The sequence below is a fragment of the Xenopus tropicalis genome, chromosome 1, assembly GCF_000004195.4.
Source record: "Xenopus tropicalis strain Nigerian chromosome 1, UCB_Xtro_10.0, whole genome shotgun sequence".
In the NCBI taxonomy this organism is placed as follows: domain Eukaryota; kingdom Metazoa; phylum Chordata; class Amphibia; order Anura; family Pipidae; genus Xenopus; species Xenopus tropicalis.
This window is the reverse complement of record NC_030677.2, coordinates 163,226,965-163,254,056: the sequence shown is the minus strand read 5'-3', so window position 1 is coordinate 163,254,056 and position 27,092 is coordinate 163,226,965. Positions and strand designations below refer to the sequence as shown.

General features: G+C 40.5%; 1 protein-coding gene across 1 annotated transcript in view; it reads left to right on the top strand.

The window, feature by feature from the left end:
- Positions 1-5,226: 5,226 nt before the first annotated feature.
- sh2b3 (SH2B adaptor protein 3) overlaps positions 5,227-27,092 on the top strand; it is an 89,839-nt gene continuing 67,973 nt past the window's right edge. The window contains 2 exon segments of the mRNA NM_001100247.1: positions 5,227-5,674; positions 25,084-25,163. Of these exon segments, the coding sequence (NP_001093717.1) occupies positions 25,146-25,163 (18 nt within the window). The 5' untranslated portion in view covers positions 5,227-5,674; positions 25,084-25,145.

Below are 27,092 nucleotides of genomic sequence, written 5' to 3'. Positions count from 1 at the left end.
TGAATCCGAAATTTTCGTGCTCGGCACGACGGCTAGGAAAAAGTCACGACAATTCGCGCAAGTCGTAATGGCTACGAAAAAGTTGCAACAATTTACGAGCAAGTCGTAATGGCTACGAAAAAGTCATGACAATTTACGAAAAAAATCGCAAAATACCGATCATTACGAAAAAAACGCATTCGGACGCTTTTCGGACGTTCGTGGATTAGTAAATGTGCCCCATAGTATGGTAGAAGTGTATCACATGTTAGTTACAAAATACAAGCAACTACAGTAAACGAACAAATTGACTTAGAGGTAACCTTAGCGTAGCAACAAATCGAACTGATTTTCCCTATATATATATATATATATTCTATATGTAAATGATGGCTAATGGAACAGGGAAATACATTTGCTTAACTAGTGTGCTATTCTGTTTTGTATTGCATGCAGTGTAAGGGTTAACTAGTGACAGAGTTGGGGGAGACATATGGAGTTCTTTAGGCAAGAATATCCTACAGGAATATATTACAGTGTAGCAAGCAAAAGTACAGCTGGACAACTTCCTGTGGTCACAGTAATGCAGGATGAGATAGAACATACTCCATCATCCAGGCTTATCAGCTTCTCTCAAGAAGTATTGTTAGGACGGGGATGATGTGAGCAGGATGTAATTAACCCGCAGAGTGTGTCCTTTACATTAAAGGTCTATAACAAATATGCACATTAAAAGTAAAAGACAAACTATACCTGTAAGCACTTATTGGCAGAACTGATCTATCCTGCAACTGCACTTAACCTTACAGTATGCTCTCTTCCCGCTCTCCAATTTCTTTGCGTTTTAAACTGCATCCTTCACAGGCTGAGGGCTGTGTTAGAGTGTTGCAAGAACTGTTTATACAGTAGGTAGCCTGCAACCCAGGTAAACAAACAAACATCAGACAGTTTTTGCCGACTTGTAGCTGTCTGGTCCGGAGTGGTGATGTTCATTCCCCCCATCTGTTTAGTATAATTTGTGATATACCAGCCTATAATCTATAATAAAAGATATTTCTACCCTTTTTGTAACAAAGTGTTAAATCATTCTAAAATTGTAGATATTATTATCAATCTATGGCAGATTTGTGGCCCTCAAATCTCCTTTTCACTGGATCCAAACCAGAAAACGATTGAGTGATTAAGTAGATAGACATTCACAGTGATTAAGATTGAATGAACAATATAAAAATCTCTGCACTCTCCACTCCTTAGGAAGGGTATGGCTTTGTAAAGCTGTTTTGAAGCTTGTTGCCTGCATTTGTAGCTTTTAGGCCAATGCCGGACGAGGCGTAGGGCGTAAATTTTCAGCAAGCGGAAAGACGCTTGGCGAAAATACCGCAGTACACCTCCTACTTGTGCAGAGGCAAATGTAGCCGAAATACGCATAAAAATGCGAGACTTTGCATTCTCTCGCATTTTTATGCATATTTCAGCTACATGTGCCTGAACCAGAGCGTATTCCATTCATTCAGGTGCAGGCACAGGTAGGACGCATTTACAGTAGCGGGAGGTATTCTCGGCACACGTTTTCCGGCTTGCCCAGAATACACCACGTCTGTCATCACCTTTAGGATAAAAGTATATATATATATATATAGAGAGAGAGAGAGTTACAACACACATTAGTAATTAACTCAGATTTACATTACATAGCAGCTCAGCAATCAGTGCATTCTCTAATAAAATGTAAGAATTAACCCGGTAGCATCAGCTTCCATGACAGATAACCCTCATTTTCTGGTTGATCATTTCCAACTACTAACTGAGTTTGTGCAGTGTCACTGACACTCAAAAGATGACATAACAAGATGGAGATGGCAAGATCCAGTGGACAAATTTGAAGACATGCAAAATTAGAATGTTCTGTATACAACAATTTTATTAAACACCTAGGAGGATAAACAAATGCTCACACTGGGAGGTCACCACTAGATGGTGGTATTCCCTATACATATATACTTCTGTATACTGTTCCTTCAGTTTACATCCAATTATTATTAATAACAGAAAATTGAATTAAACTGCTGTGTAAAACCATAAAGTTTCTTTTAATGTCGAGCTACTAAGAAAGTAAAAGCAGACTCTGCATTAGGGCAATGTCCCATAAAGAGATTAGTCGCCCACGATAGATTTCTGCTAACAAGGGCGACTAATCTCTCCAAAATGCATTTACACCGGCAACAAAGGGAATTGCTGGTGGAAAGGCAGACATATCGTTTCAGTTTCCAAAGACGCGCAAAGTTGCCCTGCAGGAGGAGACTTTGCGTGACTTCACAAAACCGAAGTGAGCTTAGTTATCCCGCGGTAGCAGAGATTTATCCTGGGCAACTAATCTCTCTGTGGGACATTAGCCAGTGCTGGTGTGCGTGCTAGGTGTAATAAGAAGCAGATAATGGGATGATAAATCTCATAATCTGGTGTCTCTTTTTAAAAAGGACAGTAATATATGTACATTTTAACTTGAAGGGCCTGTGTTGTGTGCTCTGCAACATTTGTTATTAAGCCGGTATGGGGCTGAGTTTAAATAAATCACAATAACAGTGTTGATATATATCAACCCTCCCTTCCCCCAGCTAGCAGACCAACACCCTGTAACACCATATTATAATTGTGTAGCACCACTAGATCACAGTTAGAGGGGACTAAATCTCTTTGGTGAAAGGTAAATTCCTCAAAGAATGGCACAGGGGCCTCTTGGTTCCTTTCTGGTCCAAAAGGTCAATTAACTAATTTAGTACAATATCACATGGTTACCATGCAGGGTTGGCGATATACCCTGCGCAACCTGTGGCTGGCAATGCTTAACAATAAGCTTAACATAATTTTCTGGTGTCATTTCTGTCTGGTGGTAGCTGAAGGGTTCCCTTGCATCAATAGGTACAGCAGCATTCAGAAAGGAAGGCAGGAAGAACTGAGTGGTGCCGAGCATAACTATAAGGTTATGCAAAGGGCTCATTTTTAAACCAGTACCTTTAATAAAAGTGTTTTTTGCTTAACTGACTGGTGAAAGTGCAGGGATTGTACATGAGTCCTAATTTGTTGTCCCCATTTCAGAGTGATAGGGGTATAGGGACAAGTCTGGTACAGTACAATTAAAATGCTCAACCTGATTCCTAGATAACTTGGCTGGGGTGGAGATGTTTAAAAATACACTCCTTGCCTTGCTTTAAGTGATATAGACAAAACTCCTATAATTTAAAGGGGATGTCCACCTAAAATTGAAAAATGTTTTTCTTTGCATAACAAAATAATGTAATTATAATACACTTTCCAATAGATATTAATAATGATACAGTTATTTGTACATTTAGTTGCTATTGAAAACTCTTTCTGCCTGTCCTTTCCTATTGCATTCTCAGACTACAAAAAGTGTTAGAAATCAGCTCTCCTCCAGCCAAGACTCCATTACCCACAATGCCTGTCTGTTAATAACAGGGCATGGCATTGTGGGACATGAAGTCTTGGCTGGAGAAGCGCTGACTTCTGTCACACTATGTTGCAAAGTAACATAGAAGTTGAATATACACTTTAAATGACTGACACTTTTAAATGACTGATGTATCTTCCTTGAATGTCCCATCAAGAAGTAGAAGGGCATCTACTATACCTGAAATCTAAACTTTTTGTGGGAACGGGGATTGGTAAAATCCAAAATTAGCTAAGTACAATATATATATGGAGCATGAGGAGACAGATAAAGGGGTTATTCACCTTTGAGTTATAGGTAGAGTAATATTCCAAGACAATTTGCAATTGGTCTTCATTTTTTATTACTTGTAGTTTTTTAATTATTTTAATAATTGTACAGCAGCTCTCCATTTTGGAGTTATAACAGCTATCTGGTTGCTAGGATCCAAATTACTTTAGCAACCAGGGAGTGGCTTCAATGAAAGACTAATATATGAATAGGAGAGGATCTGAATAGAAATAAAAGTTATAAAAAGTAACAATAACAATAAATCTGTAGCCTCACAGAGCAATAGTTTTTGGCATTTGAAAGCTGCAAAGAGTTTGAAGAACTGAAGAACCTCAAACTGAACCTAACGAAAACTGAACTAATGATCTTTCCACCTAAGCCTGGTCCTACCCGCCCCCCTTTACTATCTCTATTGATGGCACCCTCATCAACCCTGTCTTTTCACCTCCTTGTTTGGGGTCTTTGACTCCTGTCTCTCCTTTTCTGACCATATTAACACCACTGACAAAATCTGTCACTTTTTCTTACGCAATATTGCCAAAATCCATCCCTTTCTACTGCAATGGCTAGGCTGCTCATGCATGGTCTCATCCTATCCTGACTTGACTACTGTAACCTGTTACTAACTGGCCTCCCTAACTCCCATCTCATCGCATTGGAATGCCCTCCCTGATTTCCTCCGGAGAGAATGCTCCCCCAGTCTTTTTAAAACTAAACTTAAAGACTGCCTTTTGGAGCACTTACCCAGCACCTGACCAGGGAACTAGCACTTATATTGTAGTGTCACCCACTGTGACCTACAGCACTTATATTTGCCTATTTGTATCTGTAAGGTACCCTCCCATCTAGATTGTAAGCTCTATGGTGCAGGGACCTCTATCCTCTTGTGTCTTTGACTCTTAACTTATTACAACTGTATCTTGTATTTATTGTTATACTTTGTATCGATTTATTATCTTAATAACCCCCTGTTGGTATTAATGTATGCTACTGTACAGCGCTGCCTACATAAGTAGCGCTTTATAAATACAGATATACATACATACACATAATTAAAAACTATTACTAAGGCAGAGTGCCGGGGCAGAGGCTGAATGCAGGGGCGGTGGGACGTTAATGTCAGGAATCCCAGGCGCAGCAGCAGGGCTAGTGTGAGTAGGAGGAGGAGGAGGAGTTTGGCTGCACCGTCGCTCCGCCCCCTGTGGTCAGAGAGGGGCTTGAGAGTCACTTTCGGTTTAGCAGGAATGATGCGCGCCTGTGCTGCTCGCCCTGAGGGAAGAGGAGAGCGCTGCATTTAATTGAGGCTTCATTGGGCAGCCCTGCTCTGTACTGTGCCCTGTCCGTCGCCACCTGCTGCTCCAGCTGAGCCCAAACTCAAGCCCAAACACGTGGAGCAGGAGCTGACACAAGTGGCGATCGCAAGCGCTTTGCCTGCTGTCACCGCTGCATCAGGGATTGCACAGCGCTCAGGGCTGGGGGACTGTTAGCGGCGAGTAGAAGCGGAGATCTGCAGGATCAGCCGGGGAATCCGGCGCTACATGGCGGCCCATGTGTCAGGCAGTGCTGTCCCCCAGTGAGCCCGCTCCGGCTGCCTTCTCGGCGCTACATGCAGAGGCCAGTGCAGGACAAGTAGTGGCTCGTTCCTCCTTCCTTTACATAACAGATCTCGGCATGGGAAACGTGTGCTGTGGGTATACCCGCGGGGATCTGCCGCAAAGAACATCCTGAGCACCCCTCCCCCACCGGGATCTCCCTGGCTGGAGTCACCGTCTCCGGGCTGGGATCTAGCCACAACACATGTAAAGTAACTGCCTTCTCTGTGTGTCTCCTGGCGGAAATGATGAATGGTTAAAGCGTTCTTTATTTTAAGGGTTGGTTTCCTCCCTTGAAGGACTCATGCAGAGTTATGGCTTGAAGCACCATGGGGCTTCGGAAGGAACACAGCCTTTCCAGCAGGTAAATACTGGCCAGTGTGTCTGATCAATATTCCACTTTAAAGGACCGGTCACATTAGCAGGTCATTTCTTGGTTAGCAGCCTGACACCGGCATGCAGTCATAAGCAATTCTGTCAAATGGCCTTATATACCCATCCCAGGACATTCCTGTGGCACAGTGCTAAGTCTCTGAGGTGCTACTATGCTACCAGCTCACGTTTCACAGCAGTTCCTCTCTGCACCTAACCACATGCCAGGGTGATCTCATAACATTCTACAGTTTAATAACTAGGTGGCAGCAGGCTTTAGTCATGCCACAGAACATTTTGTACTTAAGTCCTGGAAAGCTGCACTTTAGAATATGTTTATAGGGCACACAGCAGTGTTGCCGGCATGAAATGGGTCTTGCCAAGGACAGTGGTATAAGTATATCATGTTCAGCTCACATTTGTATGAGATGTCATTTATATGTGCAGCCTGATTTGGCCACAGAACTTTCCACCAATGCCAGGTACCAGGATTTATAAACCTATTTATTTCTATGGAACAAATTGGCATAGATACTGCTGTGTACATACACAGAGTTGGCTAAAAGTAGAATTAGGGGGAAAAATGGCAATGTGTTTTCTAACTTCACATTACTGTAATCGTTTGTTAATTAGCACCAGCATCTCTGACATCACCCTTTCTTGCCCCCCCCCCATCAACCAAATACTGCAAAGGAAAGCTGTAACGTATTTCCAACTCAACTGCCTTTGTTCACCCAGTCCAGTTATTACTGGGCCTGCAATGCAAAAAGAATTGTGAGTGCTGAGGCCGTTGGGTATTGTACATGACTGCTTCTAAAGGGGAAGGGAAAAAAGTTTCCAGATTTTTTTACGTGTGACAATATTGTGTGTATGTATGTAATGCCCAGGTATAACAAACCCCTTAATGAATATTCATGTGAGTAGTAATGTTTATTAACTGGTGGGGTGATGCAACTGTAAATTGGTAAAAATATTGCGCAATAGTTGTGAACTCACTCTTACATTATAAAAAAAAAATGTGCCTCCAACTAAAATTTGAAGTTGTACAAGATAAGCATTTCCTTCTGCTTTTGAACCATGACTGTGTTTTTGGGCACCCCTGTAAGGTTTCCTAGAACCCTTCTCCCCCCCAAACTGCATTCGCCTGTCAGTGGAAGCTATGATTTGCTCATCAGTAAAATCTCAAGAGTCACTGGATGGGTTACACTTATACACAGTTCTTTTGTCAGTATTATGCACTTCTGTCAGAACATTTCCTTTCTATACCTGCTATATCCTGTGGAGATCTGTTTAAATCTTCTGTAAAGTCTCAGTGACCAGGTATAGTGTAGTATGGAAATGTCTGTGTTTTCCCATGAACATCTTTAAAAAACAAACAAACTGTTAAGTACTCAAGTAATGCAGGTATGTGCTTATAGGGTATATATATATATATATATATATATATATATATAGCGTTGGGGTATTTAGAATCTGCAGTTTGATATATAAAGATTTAGAAACCATAACGGGTATTGACCCAGAGGTAGAATGCAGTCATGAGTTAGTTGCTATCTCCAATTCTGGGTACAGTAATAACCTTGATTCACTTGTTCAAAGTATAGACTCCCCTCTAGGAACAACCCACAGTTTTTAGGTAACTACAGATGTCTGTGGGTATAAGCCATAATAGTGTATGAGAGAGGTAAGCTAAACCAATTTAAAAAAAAAAACATCTTATGATATGGCAATAGAATTTAAGACTTTAAGAGGATAATACAATAGAAATGTCTAATAGTGGATATTATTATGATCCAAAAAACCTTTTAATTGTTTCCTTAGCTTTTCGTTCCAAACTCTGTCTTCTCTGTTGTATCCAGCTTTTAGGGATTTGGGCCAAATGGGTGCACAATGTTTTAATGGACATATATATCCAAATATTGTTTCTCTGTTTGTTTCAGCCCAAGTCTTCAGTGTTTGGATCTGACATGAAATCCTTATTTTCCATTGCACCATGAATCCTCTGATAATGTGCAACAGCAGGTTTATTTTTTAGGCCAATGACACACGTGGAGGTTAGTTGCTCAGTAATTAATCTTCTGTATCAGTGGCGACTAATCTCCCCAAAAGCTTTCCTGTTGAAAGTTTCCTTGCAAGGCGACTTTGGGAAGCCGAAGCAACACATATGTTTTCCTACCGGCTATACAGGGATAGCTGTTGAGTGGCACATACAATGGCTGTGTTTAAAGTGAACATTGCTTTCTTTAAGCCAGTGATCCCCAACCAGTGGTTCGTGAGCAACATGTTGAATTTCTGGTTAGGAGGCAAGTTTTGGTTGCATAAAAATCCAGTGTAAAGCCAAACAGAGCCTTCTGTAGGCTGCCAGTCCACATAGGGGCTACCAAATAGCCAATCGTAGCTTTTATTTGCACCCCCAGAAACTTTTTCCATGCTTTTGTTGCTCCCCAACTTTTTTTCCATTTAAATGTGACTCACGGGTATAAAAGGTTGGGGATCCCTGCTTTAAGCAGTCAGTTAAAGGGCAACTCCACCCAAACACAATGTAAGCTTTTTGAAAAGTAAAAATAATTTCAAGCAACTTTGACATATGCATCAATTAAAAAAAAAAAAAAAAACTGCAGCCTTTTAATGATTTTGAATGTAATAATATGGTTTTGAACAGTTACTTAAGCCTAACCCCCCTGTTCTCCTGTTGGCTTTAACGATAGTTGACTGTCCTCAGCCTGCATCCTCCAAATTCCCTGCATACATGAAGTCGATAAGGAAAGTAACATTGCAGTGCAATGCATTGTGAATTATGTAATTTCTGCATGCTGTCTGTAAGCTGTGGAGAAGTTGTTACAATAGTAACAATGTTTTAGTCCATCCTCCCCTGACAGGATTTAAAATGATGCAGAAAGAGAAGAACTGTTTTGCAGCTGGATTCCAACATATAAAAGTGGTATTTATTCATACTTTTTGGGGAACAGATTACAGTGATAGTTTTATTAGGGGTTTCTGTGTCGTGTGGACTTGGTTTGGAAACCGGAATTCCCTATTAAGAGAGAAGAAAGGCTATAAATGAGCTTCTGTATAATGGTGTGCCCCTAATAAAGAAAAGTGTGAGTGAGTGTGACCCGCGGGGAGTTCTCTAGTATGTAAATGCCAGCACTCTGATAGAAAGTGAAACAGGATTGTGTATCACATTCTTCTGCTCTGCTGAGGGAGATGTCTGAGATTTTCTACATTCAAAGAAATTTGTAGAGCTGTAGGATTTTCGGCCAAATGGAACATAATTTAGTGATGTCTCATAGATTTTATGCTAAGATGCGTATTACATTCTAAGTGCAGTTTATAAAATGTGTGTGTGTGTGTATATATATATATATATATACAGAAACAGAAAGGAGCACACCCATCAGGCTAACGAATGCCCTCGGTGCTGGTCAAAAAAATTTTTATAAGCAAACAGAGTACCGCACACACAGGGACTTTATGAAAAAACAAAAAAAGGTTTATTGAAAGAGATCCGACGTTTCGAGCACCAAACTGTGCTCTTCCTCAGGGACAAACCAAAAGACAAAGTGCATACAAACCCCTTAAATACCCTATTGCAGAAAAACGGCGCCAAAACACACTGGCCGTAACCATGGTAACCCCTATATACAAATAACATGTGGCAATAAACAACATAAGAAACACAAGTGTGAAAACAAATAGAGGTATTAGCATGTATAGTGGATTGCTACTGTGCATGAAGAGATAGGGATAAAAGAAGTGAAACAAATAGATACTTATAACCAAAGCTCTCACTGAAAGTATCGGGTAGATTTAGATACAATATTGCTGATCAGTCAAACAAGAACGCAGATAAGGCTTACCATAAGGAGTGCACAAAGAAATGCGCCAGTCACTCACTGCTAGGAGGCGATAGAACGCCTGATCATTTTTAGGAGAAGAAGATCGCTGCTATGTTAGGTGGTTAAAGCCGCCTCGTGAGGTATCGCAACCCCCGTGGACGTCATCATGTGGAGTCAAACAAAGCGCCGTCGTCATGGTAATGGCTAAAACCGAACATTGTGGGGGGGGGCAAAAGCTGGCGCACCCCAAATGAGGAGAGCCTGCCTGAGCCGCTAGGCACAACAGAGCAGGTGTACCTAAAGTTGAGTCATATTTTTAACTGATGAAAAAAATAAAAATAAAATAAAAACATATATAAAGAACAAAATTATTTGAATTGTTGAACAGCTCAAAGGCTTCATAAGTTATTGGGTCAAATCTTAGGTGCCATCAAGGGATTTAATTGTCTACATCACTTAGTTTACCGTGTGGTACCATCGTACAGGGGGCCCCAATGCGAGTCCCATATGGTTACACCAAGAAAGATGCCAATGCAATGTGCCACTGCGGGCACTGCTCATTTGTATATCAGTGTAACGAGCTTGCACCACTATGGGCGCTAATCAATTGCACCACTGCGGGTGCTGAACAATAGTATCTCAGAGGGCCTTGGTAGCAGTACACATATAGGCGCTGTTCCATGTCCCTCTTAAGAAACTGTTCGTAATGGCACCATATGCATCAGGTGAATGCTAGTTCACCAACACCACTGCGGGTGTTATTAATTGCGCCACCACGGGGGACAAAGGTGGCTAATGGTGTCCACATCAGATTAGGCCTTACTAAGAGGCACCTGTATGGGTAGTAGGTGTAAGACAAAACATTTAGCCGTGGGCATAGTATGCATCCTTAAAGGATGCCAAAAAAGGAGTAACTAGCCCGTGAATGTTAATATCATAATACGTGGCTTAAACATATAAGCTACCACATGTTAACTGTTTTAAAGAAAAAACGGACATAACTCCATTAGACAGTAAGTGGTGGGCATATGGCATGAAACCTACCTTGTTAACATTGTTGTTTGCTGTCCCCACAACACTTAGACCCTCACTCGTATGGTGTTTTGCATAATATCTCTCACTATATCTGGCTCTACACTTGCCTTTGTCTTTACTTACCTTACTCTATGATCCTGCAATGTTAACAAGGTAGGTTTCATGCCATATGCCCACCACTTACTGTCTAATGGAGTTATGTCCGTTTTTTCTTTAAAACAGTTAACATGTGGTAGCTTATATGTTTAAGCCACGTATTATGATATTAACATTCACGGGCTAGTTACTCCTTTTTTGGCATCCTTTAAGGATGCATACTATGCCCACGGCTAAATGTTTTGTCTTACACCTACTACCCATACAGGTGCCTCTTAGTAAGGCCTAATCTGATGTGGACACCATTAGCCACCTTTGTCCCCCGTGGTGGCGCAATTAATAACACCCGCAGTGGTGTTGGTGAACTAGCATTCACCTGATGCATATGGTGCCATTACGAACAGTTTCTTAAGAGGGACATGGAACAGCGCCTATATGTGTACTGCTACCAAGGCCCTCTGAGATACTATTGTTCAGCACCCGCAGTGGTGCAATTGATTAGCGCCCATAGTGGTGCAAGCTCGTTACACTGATATACAAATGAGCAGTGCCCGCAGTGGCACATTGCATTGGCATCTTTCTTGGTGTAACCATATGGGACTCGCATTGGGGCCCCCTGTACGATGGTACCACACGGTAAACTAAGTGATGTAGACAATTAAATCCCTTGATGGCACCTAAGATTTGACCCAATAACTTATGAAGCCTTTGAGCTGTTCAACAATTCAAATAATTTTGTTCTTTATATATGTTTTTATTTTATTTTTATTTTTTTCATCAGTTAAAAATATGACTCAACTTTAGGTACACCTGCTCTGTTGTGCCTAGCGGCTCAGGCAGGCTCTCCTCATTTGGGGTGCGCCAGCTTTTGCCCCCCCCCACAATGTTCGGTTTTAGCCATTACCATGACGACGGCGCTTTGTTTGACTCCACATGATGACGTCCACGGGGGTTGCGATACCTCACGAGGCGGCTTTAACCACCTAACATAGCAGCGATCTTCTTCTCCTAAAAATGATCAGGCGTTCTATCGCCTCCTAGCAGTGAGTGACTGGCGCATTTCTTTGTGCACTCCTTATGGTAAGCCTTATCTGCGTTCTTGTTTGACTGATCAGCAATATTGTATCTAAATCTACCCGATACTTTCAGTGAGAGCTTTGGTTATAAGTATCTATTTGTTTCACTTCTTTTATCCCTATCTCTTCATGCACAGTAGCAATCCACTATACATGCTAATACCTCTATTTGTTTTCACACTTGTGTTTCTTATGTTGTTTATTGCCACATGTTATTTGTATATAGGGGTTACCATGGTTACGGCCAGTGTGTTTTGGCGCCGTTTTTCTGCAATAGGGTATTTAAGGGGTTTGTATGCACTTTGTCTTTTGGTTTGTCCCTGAGGAAGAGCACAGTTTGGTGCTCGAAACGTCGGATCTCTTTCAATAAACCTTTTTTTGTTTTTTCATAAAGTCCCTGTGTGTGCGGTACTCTGTTTGCTTATATATATATATATATATATAAATATGTATATTAGTGTTGTTCTTCTTCCCCTTGCTGCAGATGTGTAAACAATAAAAATGCTGGATGTCATTAAGGCATTAAGGTCATTAATTTTAATCTAGCTATTTCCTTCCCATCAAATGTTATTATTCAGTGTGTATGAACATGAGTTTAGTCACATGAGAAACAGGAAAGATATTAAGGATGTACAGCAGAATGACTTACATCTGTAGCCGCTGTTGACCTGCTTGATATTGGAAAGGATGTGAATTTGAATTTAAACAAATATTTTTTTTTGCTGATTTGCAGAACTTGTACGCGTTTCTGTAGAAAGGGCAAAATGTTTGTTTTTAATTATTTATATAAACACTCAAAATCCAATACAAAAGTACTCCTAGGAATTTATAAAGGCACCTATTTTTTAGGTCAAAGTTTTGGCATTTTTTGGTGCCTCTTGACATGCCATTAGGCCCCTCTACAGGGTGAGTCTTGAAACAGGCCTCTCATCCGTATTGCCAGTTAGAGGAAACAGGCAGACCAAATCTTGCTAAAGCCTTGCTTTAAGGTCATTTAGGGTGCGATTTGAGGTCTCATACTGTTTTTTTCACTGATTATTTTCTTTATGTTGCTGAGAGTTACTATATATTTGTGTACTTTTTAATCTATTAATATTTGTTAACATCCTCTGCATTCTATAGAGAAAGCTCTCTGCTATAATGCTATGAAACTTTAATTGTTGCAAAAGCTTCAGACCACAATCAAACCAGTTGAAATTCTTATCACTCCCCCTTAGATTAGTAAAGGTGGCCATACACAGGCAGATTTCAGCTGGGTTCCTACTGTTTTGACAGCTTATATGCACATGTATGGGCACACCCCCCCTTCAATGGGCCTACCCAACCGATATTTGGACTAAAATTGACAGATATCAATTGGATAGGTTTGATTTTCCGTCGATTCGGGGGCCGATGTGGTCCTTGGTCCAATAGCGCTTATGCCCACCATTTTAATTTGATTGCTTGTCTTTAAGGCCAAACAATCGAGTTAGCCCAATATCGCTCACTTTAGGTGGGCATATTGTGAGAAGATCCGCTCTTTTGGCTGCCTTGCCAACTGAGTGGATCGCAACTTGTATTGCCCTTAGCAGTACCTCGGAACAGCTTAGCTCCATACCAGGAGATTTCAGATAAGCGAGACCTAGGTGTTAGGGGCAGTGGCACACTCGTAGATTAGTCGCCTAGCAAGGAAACTTCGGGCAAGTGAAGTGATGTTTATGTCATCCCACTAACGATTTACATTCTTGCCAGTTGGATGGCAATTAAGGGAGATTAGTTGCCCGCAGTAGTGAAGATTTATCGCAGGCAACTAATCTCCACGTGTGCCACTGCCCTTAGGCTTTCAAGCTGCTACGCTAATGCACTTACAAGCCCGTACTCTAATCTCCCCAAAATGCCTTCCCACTAGTATGGCAAGGCAATATTGGGGAGATTTGTAGCCAGCATTAAAAAAATCGCTACCAATGGCTTTGAATCTCTCTGATATTGTCGTGCCATGCGCTAACATTGAGTAAAACATAATACTTGCGGCGAAGAGAGACAGTTTCCTGGGATTAAGGGCAATTACCCACGGAAGATATTATTCCTGTTTAGGAATAATACAGCCACCTATGTTATATTTCCTGTTTTAAATGGTTTATTGACTCTACTTTTATTTGTTTTGTGGGCTCACCAGGTTCCTAAAGGGTGATTTTAACCCCCCCCCCCAAAAGTGTACCTAGGGAAAAAAATAGTTATTTAAAAAATGTCACTGGTATTTGTAAAACTTATTTGTAATTATGATCAAAAGCTGCGCCTGTATGTTCCTTTCTGTTATCTGCTTTATAAAGATGATTTACCCTCAATCGATAAACTATATATGTATAAGGCAGTTATTCTGGCCAATAAACCTTATTTATTTAAGTTGTGTGCAATTCAGCTTTGTGGGTGCTGCCATACTGCATCATATACTGAAGTAAAATAATGAAATGGTGCCCTCTACTGGTAAATTTTTACAATAATGTTAGAGTGGTTGGATGTACCAAGCAATATTTTTAAGTGGTCAATGATGCTTTAAACTTCTCTTTCCTGTGCACTTTTAAAGAACTTTAAGAAAAAAATTATTTTTTTGTCTAATGTATGTATGTATAACTTTATTTATAAAGCGACACAAGGGTACACAGCACTGTACAATCTTACAGAATACACAATTACACACAGGGAGGACAAGTGTTATAATAAATAAATACAATCAATATATATATAAATGCACAGGGAATAAGTGCCATGTGGTATGAGACACAGAAGGAAGGAGGTCCCTGCCCTGTAGAGCTTACAATCTAATGTAAGAAAACATAATTCTTAGCAGCTTTTTTAACATTTATTATTTTTAGTGCTTTAAAAGTTATGTGTAAATGTAATTGTTATTGAAAGCGGCATTAGCTGAACTCCTAGTTGTTACTTTTTTAACAATGTTGCAACCTTTGCAACATTGTTAGAAAGTCTCCTCCAGCAAGACAGGTCTGAATTATGTTTTTTGTTTTTTTTAATAGGCAAAAACATTTTTTGGGGGTTGACATGTCCTTTAAGAAGCAGTATGTGCAAACAGTTCAACGGGCCTGTATAAGCGCTAACTTATGTGTAAAACTTTGTTTTCTCTGCGTTCTACATTTTGTTGACCTTAAAATTCTCGCAGCTTATTTCAGTTGTCTCTCATGTAGACACATATACTTGTCTTAAGGCCATACATGGGCAGATTTTAGCTGGCAATTTGCAGCTTGTCTGCCCATGTATGGACATCCCTGACGGGTCTAGCTGACCAACTATATAATTGGTCACCCAGTTGATGCAGACCTGCCAAACGATCAAATTAGCCCGATATCGGCATATCGGGAGAAGATCCACTCATTTGGCGTTAGCACCAAACAAGCAGATCGCAACATGTATGGCCACCTTTAATCAATAATTTCCCATGAACAGGGGCCTCTAATGTTGAGGAATGGGTTTGTTTCCTTTGTTATGCCGCATTGTCTCACTGTATGGTAAATCACCGTGGAACATGCTAGAAAAGCCATGCTAATAGATAAGGGATTGTGATAAAGCAGATCACTGTATGGTAACAGGTTCCAAGCAGAAACCCTGAGCTGGCCATTTACTATAAGATTGACTTATTTGGTGAGGTCACCAAAAATGTGGATCTTCCCTCCGATATACCCACCAAACGTGGGCGATATCTGGCTAATCTGATCTCTCTGGTTTGCTTGGCTACTTGCACCCTTACAGAAACCATCCAGAGCAAAAACATGTATGTTTAAAAGGAAATTGCCTCTTTTTTTTATTATTATTATGGTGAAAATATTTGAGTTGTTTGACTTTGAAGGACTTGTGATAGTGTGTTTGGCATAGAGCCCATAACCTGACAGTTTGAATGCAGGAGCCAGTTATAGTATGTCTGTGACTCACCATCTAGGACAGAGCTGTGTGAGTGCCATAGAATTAATGTTATGCTTATTCTGTGAATTTAAGAGGGATCCTGTGCTGGTTTTATAGTAAAATATTGTTTTCAGCAGTATATTTATTGATAAGGTAGAAAAGAAGCAAGACTTATCCTCAAATGTCACTTCTGTATATCAGAGTAAAAAAAAAAAAAAGCTATTGAGGAAATAATGCGCTTACTGCTGTGGGAGGAAATGACTGTGCCCATCCTCTTCAGGCCTGAAAGCAAAAAAAAATCCATTGGTAGGCAAAACTTTGTTACCCTACTTGAATCTGCCTGGGGGTCACCTAAGGCTGCAACTGCAACCCCAAACGATCCACTTTTTCTGCTTTATAATTTGGGGGTAATTGTAATAGAAAATGACTGTCAAGAGTTATTGCTGCAAACATTGCACATGGGCACATTAGCCAGACAAAATGGTGCTAGTTTGTGTTTTCGAGTGAAAACATGCCCTCTTGCATGTCTGTAGCAGGTCTCATTAAGTGCAGTTGGCAGCTTTACCCGTAACCTGTGTATGACGTAGTACAGAGTTCTCATTTAGAATACTGACTTTGTCTGGGAACACTATAACAGACATTGCTCTAGCAGTGATCCCCAACATGTAGAGCCTCCTGTAGGCTTCAGCTTTACATAGAGGCTACCAAATAACCAAATACAGTCCTTATTTGGCACCCCCATGTACATTTTTCATGTTTGTGTTGCTCCCCAACTCTTTTTACATTTAAATGTGTACCATGGGTAAACTAGGTTGGGGATCCCCACTCTAGTGCGTGTATTGATAGCTGCCTATTGGCGGAACATAGGAATACCCATTAGTGACTGGCCATTGCAGACAGTATTTTTGAAACACCTCAGCAGGCATTGCTGTTAAGCAGGGATGTCCAGCTGGAGGCTCAAGGACCATATGTGTCCTTCCATGGTTTATTTATTCCCACTTACCTGCCTGTGAGCTTCATAAGCTGCTGTCATTTTTATGCCTTCTGGGCCCATTATTATGTATATGTAAAAGTTACTAGTATGGGAAATGCTGTATTTTGCATCAAGGGAATACCTGTTGGTAAATTGCCATTACAAAGTAGTATTGTAACTTGACCATGCATACTCTAAACATCTGCTTAGTGGCAGATAGTATGGGGGGGGAATAGATGCAACTCCTATACAAGCAGCAGCAGTTTGTTCAAAATTAGTTGCTGCAACAATCATTCTGCAGTCTTCTGCAATTGTAATCTTCAATTGTTCACAGTTTTACACGCAGACTGAATCCAAGAGCAGCAGGTGTTGTGGTTGACCGATGACCACACGCACTCATACTTTATCTGATTCTATGATCATCGCTATCATATTCAATAATATCAACATTACAAGATACACAAACCATTTGTCACATGAGGCCATCAGAGAATATTTATTATGTAGAACAGCAAGGTTTAGGGTGACAGAATGCTTGCTTCTGTGAGTGGAGAAAAATGCTATAGAGTTGGAGAAGTGGAAGGTTGTATAAAGAGAGACTGGTAAGCCAGAATGGTTGCCTGCATTTCATCACACCTATAGTTCCTGGTTTCTTTTTCATGGATTGACATGTTCCTATATGTCAATCTATAGTATCTGTAGAGAACAGAATGCTTTCATTTAGTAGCACGTTCAGCTTGGTGATTTCTGTGACGTACTTCAGACTGTGTTACCAGTATTGAAGTGGCACGTGGAGTTCCAGTGAAGCCTGCGTCTGTGTTTTGTGCAGGAGGAAGCTTGGCTAGTGACTGGAAGGATGCTGAGTCATTTTCTTGTTGGCAGTGGCAGCACCGATAGAAGGTCAAACGTGGGGGCCCTGTTTAAGGGGCTAATGCTGAGTTATTCCTCACAGCACGTCCGCTTTTACACTGTCCTCTACACTTTAATTTAATATAGTACACTCACGATTGATACCTTTGTGCAGATGTGCATTCTATCGCTGGGAATAATGAGTACTAGCTAACCTGAATTGCTGCTTTGGCTGGAGTGGCAGATTCCTGCAGTAGAGTTAACCAAAATGGTAATAGATCTAAGAAGATTTTTGAAAAGTCAGTCATTTACTTGATAGACTGTGCCAGTGTGCCCTGCCCTTTCCGAAAACTGCTCATGGCACCCGGAACCCAATACTCTTCATACTTCCCATGTATAAAATCCTGGGATTCTGTTCTTAAGGTAGATAGGAGGGTAACTGCTTGCTGACTTAATGTTTTAGTTTTAAATGTGCAAAGAGTTTAGGCAATTCTGATGGAATTGCAAGAATGTCTAAATCTCTTTCAGGGCCCATAGAGAAGCACTTCATGTGCATACATTTTAATTATTAACCCAGTGTTCCATAAACATTGAAATTATATTGCATATTATCAGCAGTCTAACACACATCCTCCTTTTATTGCTGGTTGATTGTCTTATTTATGGTAAATTGCAATGCTTCCAAATATTTTCTGGAGTAGTCCTTTTTTCTGTAGAAGTTTACTCAGGAAAGGGTGTTGCAAGTGTGATTGTAAAATGAATCAGACCCTTACAAACACATTTTCACTATCATCTACTTCTTATGATTTTTTTTAAGATTTTTTTTCTTTCATGGTTTTTCTATAAGGTAAGAAACCTTGATATTCATTTGTTTAGCCTGGGCATATGGACTGCGTGGAATGAACAGGGGTGCAAGAAGAACAAGAAGAGGGTACATTAGGAACCTGGAGGGTTGAACTATTAAAAGGAATTAAAGAGATACTGACACCAGAAATTAAACCTTTTTTACATCTATCATAACATTGTATTTGCATAATTTTGCCATAAATGTATTTGCCTGATGCTTTTACATTACCTATGTTACCCCATGTTCCTGAGGAGGCTGCCATATTTGTGCAGCATAAAAGCTGTTTGCATTAGAAACTATAACTGACAGGTTGAGAAGGGACAGTCAGGTTGGTTAAAGTCAAGTTTAGGAACTTCAAGTAACAATTAGTTACAAAAGCAGCCCTATCAGTGAAAAATGATCATTATGATCATTGTGCCACCTAGAACACTATATTTACTCTGCAGAAAGCTTTACCATACCTGAGTAAACAGCCCTAGATGCTGTTTGCTTAAGATTGCAGCAGCCATTTTAGCTTGGTCTCAGTTGCTTCCCTGCTAAAGCTCTAGCTGCTGGTAGCTTAGATCACACATTGTGATGGGAGGAGGAATAAATTCTTATGAATTCTTATGGGAGGGGGAGCAAAAAAATGAAGGGGGAGAGAGCTGCGCAGACCCCTGCCCCTACACTGAAGAAGCCCTAAGGGAGAGAAAGTCTGATACCAAAGTTTATGCAAAAGGAGACAAGAAATCATGTGTTTCCTTTGATAGAGGACTCAGTGCAGTATTTCTGTGAGTGCTTATAGCTGTATTTACATCGACCTTTCTGATAAAGCTGATTTCGTTTTTATCTTTCCATCGTCTTTAAAGGACAAGGAAAGGCTAATTCATTTGGGGGTGCCAAAATGTTAGGCACCCCCAAGTGACTTTAATCGCTTACCTTGTACCCCGGGCTGGTGCCCCTGTTAAGAGAAAACAGCACCAGCCCGGGGTACCTGTAGCGGAGCGCTTCCTCCTTCTGCCTTCGTTTTGCCGGCAAATTCCTGGGACTGGCGCATGCGCATTAGAGTGAAAGGCCGACTTCTCTGTTAAAGTTCCGCTTTTTCACTCTACTGCGCATGCGCGCGAGTAAAGCCGGAAGGAGGAAGCACTGCAGCTACCCCGGCCTGGTGCTGTTCTCTCTGTACAGGGGCACCAGCCCGGGGTAAAAGGTAAGCGATTTAAGTCACTTGGCCTAAAATTTTGGCATCCCTTTTTGGCACCCGCAAGTGATTTTGCCTTTCCTTCTCCTTTAAGGTGGGTTACTTGCAGTTCTGATTATTTGTTCCGTAATAAAATTACCTTGCAACCAAAACCTTGTCTTTTTCTTAAAAAGGCTTTTTGTTCTTAATGCTAAGATCCGTGAGTGCGGTATGTTTAGCATATTTTATGTATGTAATCACTGCTGAGTGTCAAACTTTCCCTAGAAGTAAGTCAACACAAGAGCTATTCATAAGGAGTGTGGGGTTTTCCTGGCTTATCTGTGGCAAAAAAAACCAAACACTACATGTGCAATGCCAAGCTTTAGCTGGACTGGTATAAAAAGATCATCACTATTGGATTCTAAAGAAGTGGAAAAATCCTCTGGAGTGATAAATCTCTTTTCACCATCTGGCAGTCTAATTGATAAGTCTTGGTTTTGCAGATGCCAGGAGAACACTACCTGCCTCAATGCATCATTCCAATGTTAGATTTTGATGGAGCAGGAATAGTGGTCTGAGATTGTTTTCCATGGTTTGGTTTGAAAGCAATTTTAAGGTAACAACTTACTTTGACATTCTTAAAAATTCTTTTCTTCCTACTTTATGGCAAGAGTTTCCTGTTTTAGCACAATAATGCACAAAGCGAGGTCTGTACCGTGACATCAGCCCAACTAAACCTTAGTTTTCCAAACTCTGTGGAACTTCTTCCCAGAGAAGCAGGTACTGTTCTAGCAATAAAGGAGCAACTTCATATAAATACTCTTGAATAACGTTTTGGACATGGAGGTGTCCATATAGTTGTGACCACATTGTGTAGAACCTCGATTTTATGTTTTCCTGGGGACCGCATTAAAGCTGTGTAAATTCCTGGAAATTGTAAAATAAGAATAAACGCAGCTTGCCTGTATAGGGCCGCACAGAAACTGTGTCAATTCCAGGAAAACAACGTGGATGTACTTTTTTTTTTTTTTTTTTTTTTTTTAACCCTTTCTATAGGCTTTTCTTAGAAACATTAGAAATAGAAGTCTACAGGAGAAAACAACATCTTACATAATTATGAGTTCTTCACAACGATAAACAAAAGCCAGTGAAACTGAAACATTGGTGTTTGCGGACTTGTTTTGTATAGAATAAGTGAATGCTTGAAATGCCACATGCTGTGTCTTTATTTGATTTATTCTCAGTACACATTGCAAATGTGAGTGTTTAGTAAGTTGCAAGCTTGGTGATTTGGTTGTGATTATTTGGCTTTATCTGCACTATTAAACCATCTGTTTTAGATGCAGGGGGTCCATCTTACAACTGGGGATTTTATGTTAAAACGTGTATGTATTTTTTACACATTGTCAATATACTACTGACCTAGTACATTTTTACCACTTATACCAGATAAATCCTTTAGCTTGATTTAGTAGCTTGCTCACCCTGTGTAATGAATGTATTCTAAATATGTAAAATGCTGCAAATAAAAGTAGTTGTCTAATTAAAGATATACATAAAAAAATTACTGTCTACTTTAATATTCCCCATATTTTAACCTAGGTTACAAGTCTCCATGTTGTGTCTCTAAAGTACTATTACCAGCATTCCTTCAGTCATTTCCTAACTTGCATGGTCTGTTATAAAGCAATCACATGGAGCAAAGCTTATACCTAGTTGTAGTAATTGCCAGTCTGTGGCTCCTTGTCTCTATGGTCAGAGATCAGGACTTTTTTTGCATTATAGGAATTATAGTGTATGTCTTAAGTGTGTATATATTTCTTTCTAGCTGTTTAGTACTGGAATTTGCAGTTAATTGCTGCCAGTGGATGCTGAGCACATTTATCTTGGGGAGAACAAAACTCTGCCTTTGGTTATAAAACAAAATTCTTAGGAAATAAGTCACCCATTCTGCTTTTTTCAACTTGAATTGTTAAATTACCACGGGTCTCCTGAATTTCTTAAAAATACAAAAATCTCTTTATGGTTTCTCCAGTAAATGCGCCAGGTGATTGAAATAATAAAAAATACACTGAGACATTTAGGCTAATGCCACACCAAGCGCATGGCGCATATTATCGGCAAGCTGAAAAACATTTGCCGAGAATACTCTTAAAACTCCCCCTACCTGGGGTGCAGACTGCATTTTCTCGCGTTTTTATGCGGATATCGCATCTGAGCATATTCGACGAGCTGATCTTCTCCCAAAATGCCAGCTTAAGAGCAGTGGCACACGGGGAGATTAGTTGCCCACGATAAATTTTCGCTGTTGCGGGTGACTCCCCAACATGCCATCCCACGAGCCAAAATGTAAATCTGCAGTGGGATGGCATATGCGTTTTCCGAAGTCGGCCGAAGTTTCCTTGCGAGGCAACTTTGGCCGTTCGAAGCGATGTGTATTCCATCCCACCGGCGATGGTTGCTGGTTGGATGCCATGTCGGGGAGATTAGTTGCCCATAATAGCGAAGATTTATCGCAGGTGACTAATCTCACTGTGTGCCACTGCCCTTAGGGTGAAAACTTGTCACGGCAATTCTCAGTATTCTCTATGGCAGGTTATTTTCTGGCATTTGGTAGCCATGACAAGTAGCTGCTGCTAAGTAGCTCAGTGTGTCTTCACCCTTCCAGCATAGGCACTTAGGTCGGCATATCGGGAGATATTTCATGAGGGGCATAGGTGCAGTCAGACCGAAGACAGGCTGTTGCGGTCCCCAATCTGACGGGTAGATCAAACCTGCCAATCGACATCTGGACGATTTTCGGCCAGATATTGATCTTGGAGGATTTTGTGGGGTGCCATACATGGGCAGATAAGCTGCTAAATCGGTCTAAAAGACTAATTGGCAGCTTATATCTGCATGTGTATAGCCACCTTAAGAGCCGCAGTGGTAGAAAATAGATACTGCTTTCATTAGCAGTTATATTTACAGATTACTTTAAAACAATTGAAATTGAATTTCGTTTTTTGTATATTGCGGAGTTTTATTTTTGGGTTTACATCCCCTTTAATGTTTTGTGCTGCTTTTGAGCAATGCTGACTGCTGACAAACTTTGAAAATGGATGTGTTTTGACACTTTCTAATGAAGTGACACATTTATAAACTTTAATAAATGCATTAATTTGGTAATAGTTTCCTGAAATGGGTCGAACTGCTGGGAATCCAGCAATGAATCTGCCCTTTGGGACATTTATTCTGTAAGCCAGCCAAATACATGAATATTTAGGAAATGTTAGGGATCGTTTCCCAGAAAGATATAGGGGGTGATGTAATAAATTGCACTAAATTTTCCTAGATGCAGTAACATATAGTAACCAATCAACAGGTTGCATTTACTAGTCACCTGTTTAAAAGCAAGCATCTTATTGGTTTCTATGTGTTACTGCACCTGGGCAAATGTATAACCCTTTGTTATATATGGGGAATAGGGTTTTTCTCTGAGATTGTATGGCTGCACAGGTTTTACTGGATTTAACTCTCCGCAGCCCTTAAGGTGGCCACACACGTGGCGATTTGCGATCTTTAGATCGTACAATCAGCCACAAACCGTTCAGGGCTGAAACAGCAGATAAGGAGTTAGAAACAATAGGATTTCTACCTCCTTCTGCCGATTCAGCGCTGAAGGCAGATTTTGGTCAGGCGCCTTCTATGGCACCCATTCAAAATCTTTTAACTGGCCCGATCGGCGAGTCGCCCGATATCAGCAGCTTCCTGCGATATTGGTCAACTCGCCGACTTGCCATACACGCACCGAATATCGTACGAAACGAGGTTTTGTACGATATTATTAGTGCTTGTATAGCCAGCTTTACTCCAGTACTTGTTGACATCAGTTCTTTTAACAGGATATTGCAATGCCACCATCAGGGGGTAGAGCAGGTACTCCAATCAGGGGTCCATGGTAAAGGGAGGCCCGAAAAGGCTTCAAAAGAGCAAATTTTGCCTCTTGCGGCTGATGGCAAATTGGGTGCGGTCACGTCAAAATTGGGCGCGGTCACGTCTAAAAAGCGGGGCGACAAAATAGACATGGGCAACAAAAAAAAAAAACGCACAACAAATGCGTTACGCAAATTTTTCGCCGTTTCACTCATTTTCTTGCCCTTTCGCTAATTTTATGGCGAAGCGAAATGGGACAGATTCGCTCATCACTATAAATAAGTAGGGTTATATAACTAGCACACAGGGTAAGTTGCAGTAAAAGTAGTACTACAGGTATGGGATCCCTTATCTGGAAACCCATTATCGAGAAAGTTCCAAATTACGGAAAGGCCATATCCCATAGACTCCATTATAAGCAAATAATTCTAATTTTTAAAAATTATTTCCTTTTTCTCTGTAATAATAAAACAGTACCTTGTACTTGATCCCAACTAAGTTAAAATGAATCCCTTTTGGAGGCAAAACAAGCCAATTGGGTTTATTCAATATTTAAATGATTTTTAGCAGACTTAAGTTATGAAGATCCAAATTACGGAAAGATCCCTTATCCAGAAAACCCCAGGTCCCAAGCTTTCTGGATAACAGGTCCCATACCTGTATTGCAGTTCTAGTTACTGCGGCAAGGGCTGAAGCAAATTATAAAGAAAGTCTGTGTAGGACACATGACTTATGAATCCAACAGGTGATTTATTTGACAACTGTTAGTTGGATGCCTATAGTAGGATTAAATAACAAATGTAAATCATGATGATGTTCTGCCGTAACATCTGATACTGAAGTTTCTGCGTGTAAGTTATTGTTTTCCAAAAAGATCACTAATAAAATAGGAACTTTAAAAACAACTAATATAGGTTGTTTTAAACAAATAAGTGACCTAGAGCAAAAAGCTTATTTCACACAAAGTGAAGTTTCAAGAACAATAGGTCTTTTGATGGAGGAAGTGGACTAAATGTGACCAATGGAAATCTTTCACAGAAGAGGTGTCTGATTCATGCAAAAGCCTTTTCATGGAGATCCAATGGCTCTTATTTAGAGAGCGGTCAATATTTTATTATTTTAAACCGTTCAGTACCACTTAGTTTCCTAATGCCTACTAGGCACTAGGTAACCCTCTGCCACTGACCCTAGCAACTCTTTTACCAATACTCGACTCCCTGGCATTTACCATTAAATGAAACCTCTGTGACTAGTTTAACAGCCGCCTTTCCATGTGCCCATTTACCCTTTATTAAATGAGCGAAGGACTGCAGCCACGGCTGTATGCTTTGCCTGTGGAGGACTGTACATACACATTCTAAGATGTCTTATGGCCGTGACAGACGGGGAGATTAGTCGCCTGCAAAATGCCATCCCACCAGCTAGAATGGAAATCGCCGGTGGCATGGCATACGCGGCGCAGAAGTCGCCAAAGTTTCCTCTCAAGGCAACTTCGGCGATTTCGGCAAATCGCTGCGCTGCGTATGCCATCCCACCGGCAATTTACATTCTAGCCGGTAGATGGCATTTCGGGGAGATTACCACAGCTAGGGTATTGTCTGAATCTTGTTGGACTAAATGAATGTTGATACCCTTGATTATGAAACCTTGCTGTGCTTTTGGATATTCTGCCTGTGTCTGTTTTTTTAAATACTGTGTCTTTTACTTTGTTTTCATTAAAGGTGTTCATATGGGTTAAAATGTATGCATGCAGGAAGGCCATGCATCCCACAGAAACTTAGCCATGGAGAGCGATAAGAAGGTAAGTCTTATCTTTATTTCTTTTTTTTCTGTATTCTAACATACTGGCTGCACAGAAGCCTGCAGTGCTTTTGTGTTTTTTTGAGCCTGGGTCTGCCCATTAATATGTTCACTGTTGTTATTTTGATCATAGCAGCTGTATAAAGCTGGCCATACACAGATATGGGTGAGATCAGCCCGATCCTATTGTTTGGACCCCAACAATAGCAAATGCACGCCAACAGAATTTAATTAATTATTATTTTAATTTTAAATTAAAACTGCCCAATCAGTATCTGGCCTGTGGGAGGGCCCGTGTATTGCCACCTTAAAGGAATACTATCATGGGAAAACAAATTGTTCCAAAATGCATTAGTTAAAATAGAGCATTTTCAGCAGAATCCTGCATTGAAATCCATTTTTCAAAAACACAAACATATTTTTTTTTATATTTAATTTTGAAATTTCACATGGGGCTCGCTATATTCTTCATTTCCCAGGGTGCTACAGCCATGCAACCTGGGCTCTGACTAATTTCAGTCACACTTTTAAATGATAGCGTGAATTATTTGCTATGTAAACAGTATCATTTAGAGAAAAAAAGTATACCAAAAAATTATGACAGTATCCCTTTAAAGGAGAAGGAAAGGTAAAAACTAAGTAAGCTTTATCAGAAAGGTCTATGTAAATACAGCCATAAGCACTTACAGAGTCTATAATAATATTTTTCAGTATTAAAATTCCATTCATTCAATAAAATATAATCTATAAAAGAAATCTATTAACCTATTAAAATGTTTTACCACTTCGTCTTTACCCTTTCAACGTACATTTTTTTCTGTCCTTCTGTTACTGGTTTAGTATCAATGTCAATCTTATCCTACATGACCTGCTGCACCTTCACTTCTTATATACCTGTGCCCAACCTGCCCCCTTGTTACATCACTAAAGCAGCAGAGTGATGCTTGCGAGAATATATATATATATAGTGACAGTTGTCATAATAATGTTGTGGAGGGGTGGGCCAAAGGCAGAGTACGGCTCGCACCTGCTGGACCCACGCCTTTTTTATGCCGGCCACACATCATTATTGTGCAGCCCTTCCAGTCAGGAGCAGAGCAGGGAAGAAAGGGCTGCACAATGTGAGAGGGAGAAAGTGAACTGGCTGCGATTTTTTTAGAACAGGCAGACAGGAATATTTGAAAAAGTTTTGATTGGATGCCAGACTAAGGCCAGGGGCACACAGAACAGATCATACGGTTTCCTCCACTTATGTTTTTTACCCACTGTCATGTGCCCCCTTATGTATCTCCAATGATAGACACAGCAGCAGCCTGTGTGGAGCTACACAGAGTATGTCAGTGCCAAAATGCATACTGCATCATAATGCATCATGTTCTGTTTCCATGCCAATATCCGCTCCATTTAGCTCCACACAAGCTGACGCTATGCCTGTTTATGGAGCTAGAGGAGTGGTGCAGGGGAGGTGGTGGTAGGTTTGGGGGTAACTCCCACAGCCTCCTGCACCAGTTAACACATCTTATTTGTGAAGAGGATGTTATGGTGTGTTATAGCTACCAGCATATTTCGCTCCATCGCCCCAGGACTGCAGGAGGACTAACACTTTATCTCCAGTTATTCCATTAAAATTTTGTCTGCTTTGTGTCCTGCCCACTTTTGGTCCTGCCCTTTAGATTTCTTACTTCATATCATGCCTAGTACTGATGTAATTCTGCTGCCTATTTCATCATCAGTATTATTGCTCTGGGGAAAGGGAGTGTACAAAAATTGGATTATCTGCAACAACTACAAAAATGTTAACACCATTAAGGGCATATTTCTTAAATACACTTTTAGTTATGCCCAGCTCTAAGTTCCTGTTGTTGTTAGAAATCAAACTTATAGCATAGCAGTTTTATATGCAGGTATAGGACATACGGAATGCTTAGGA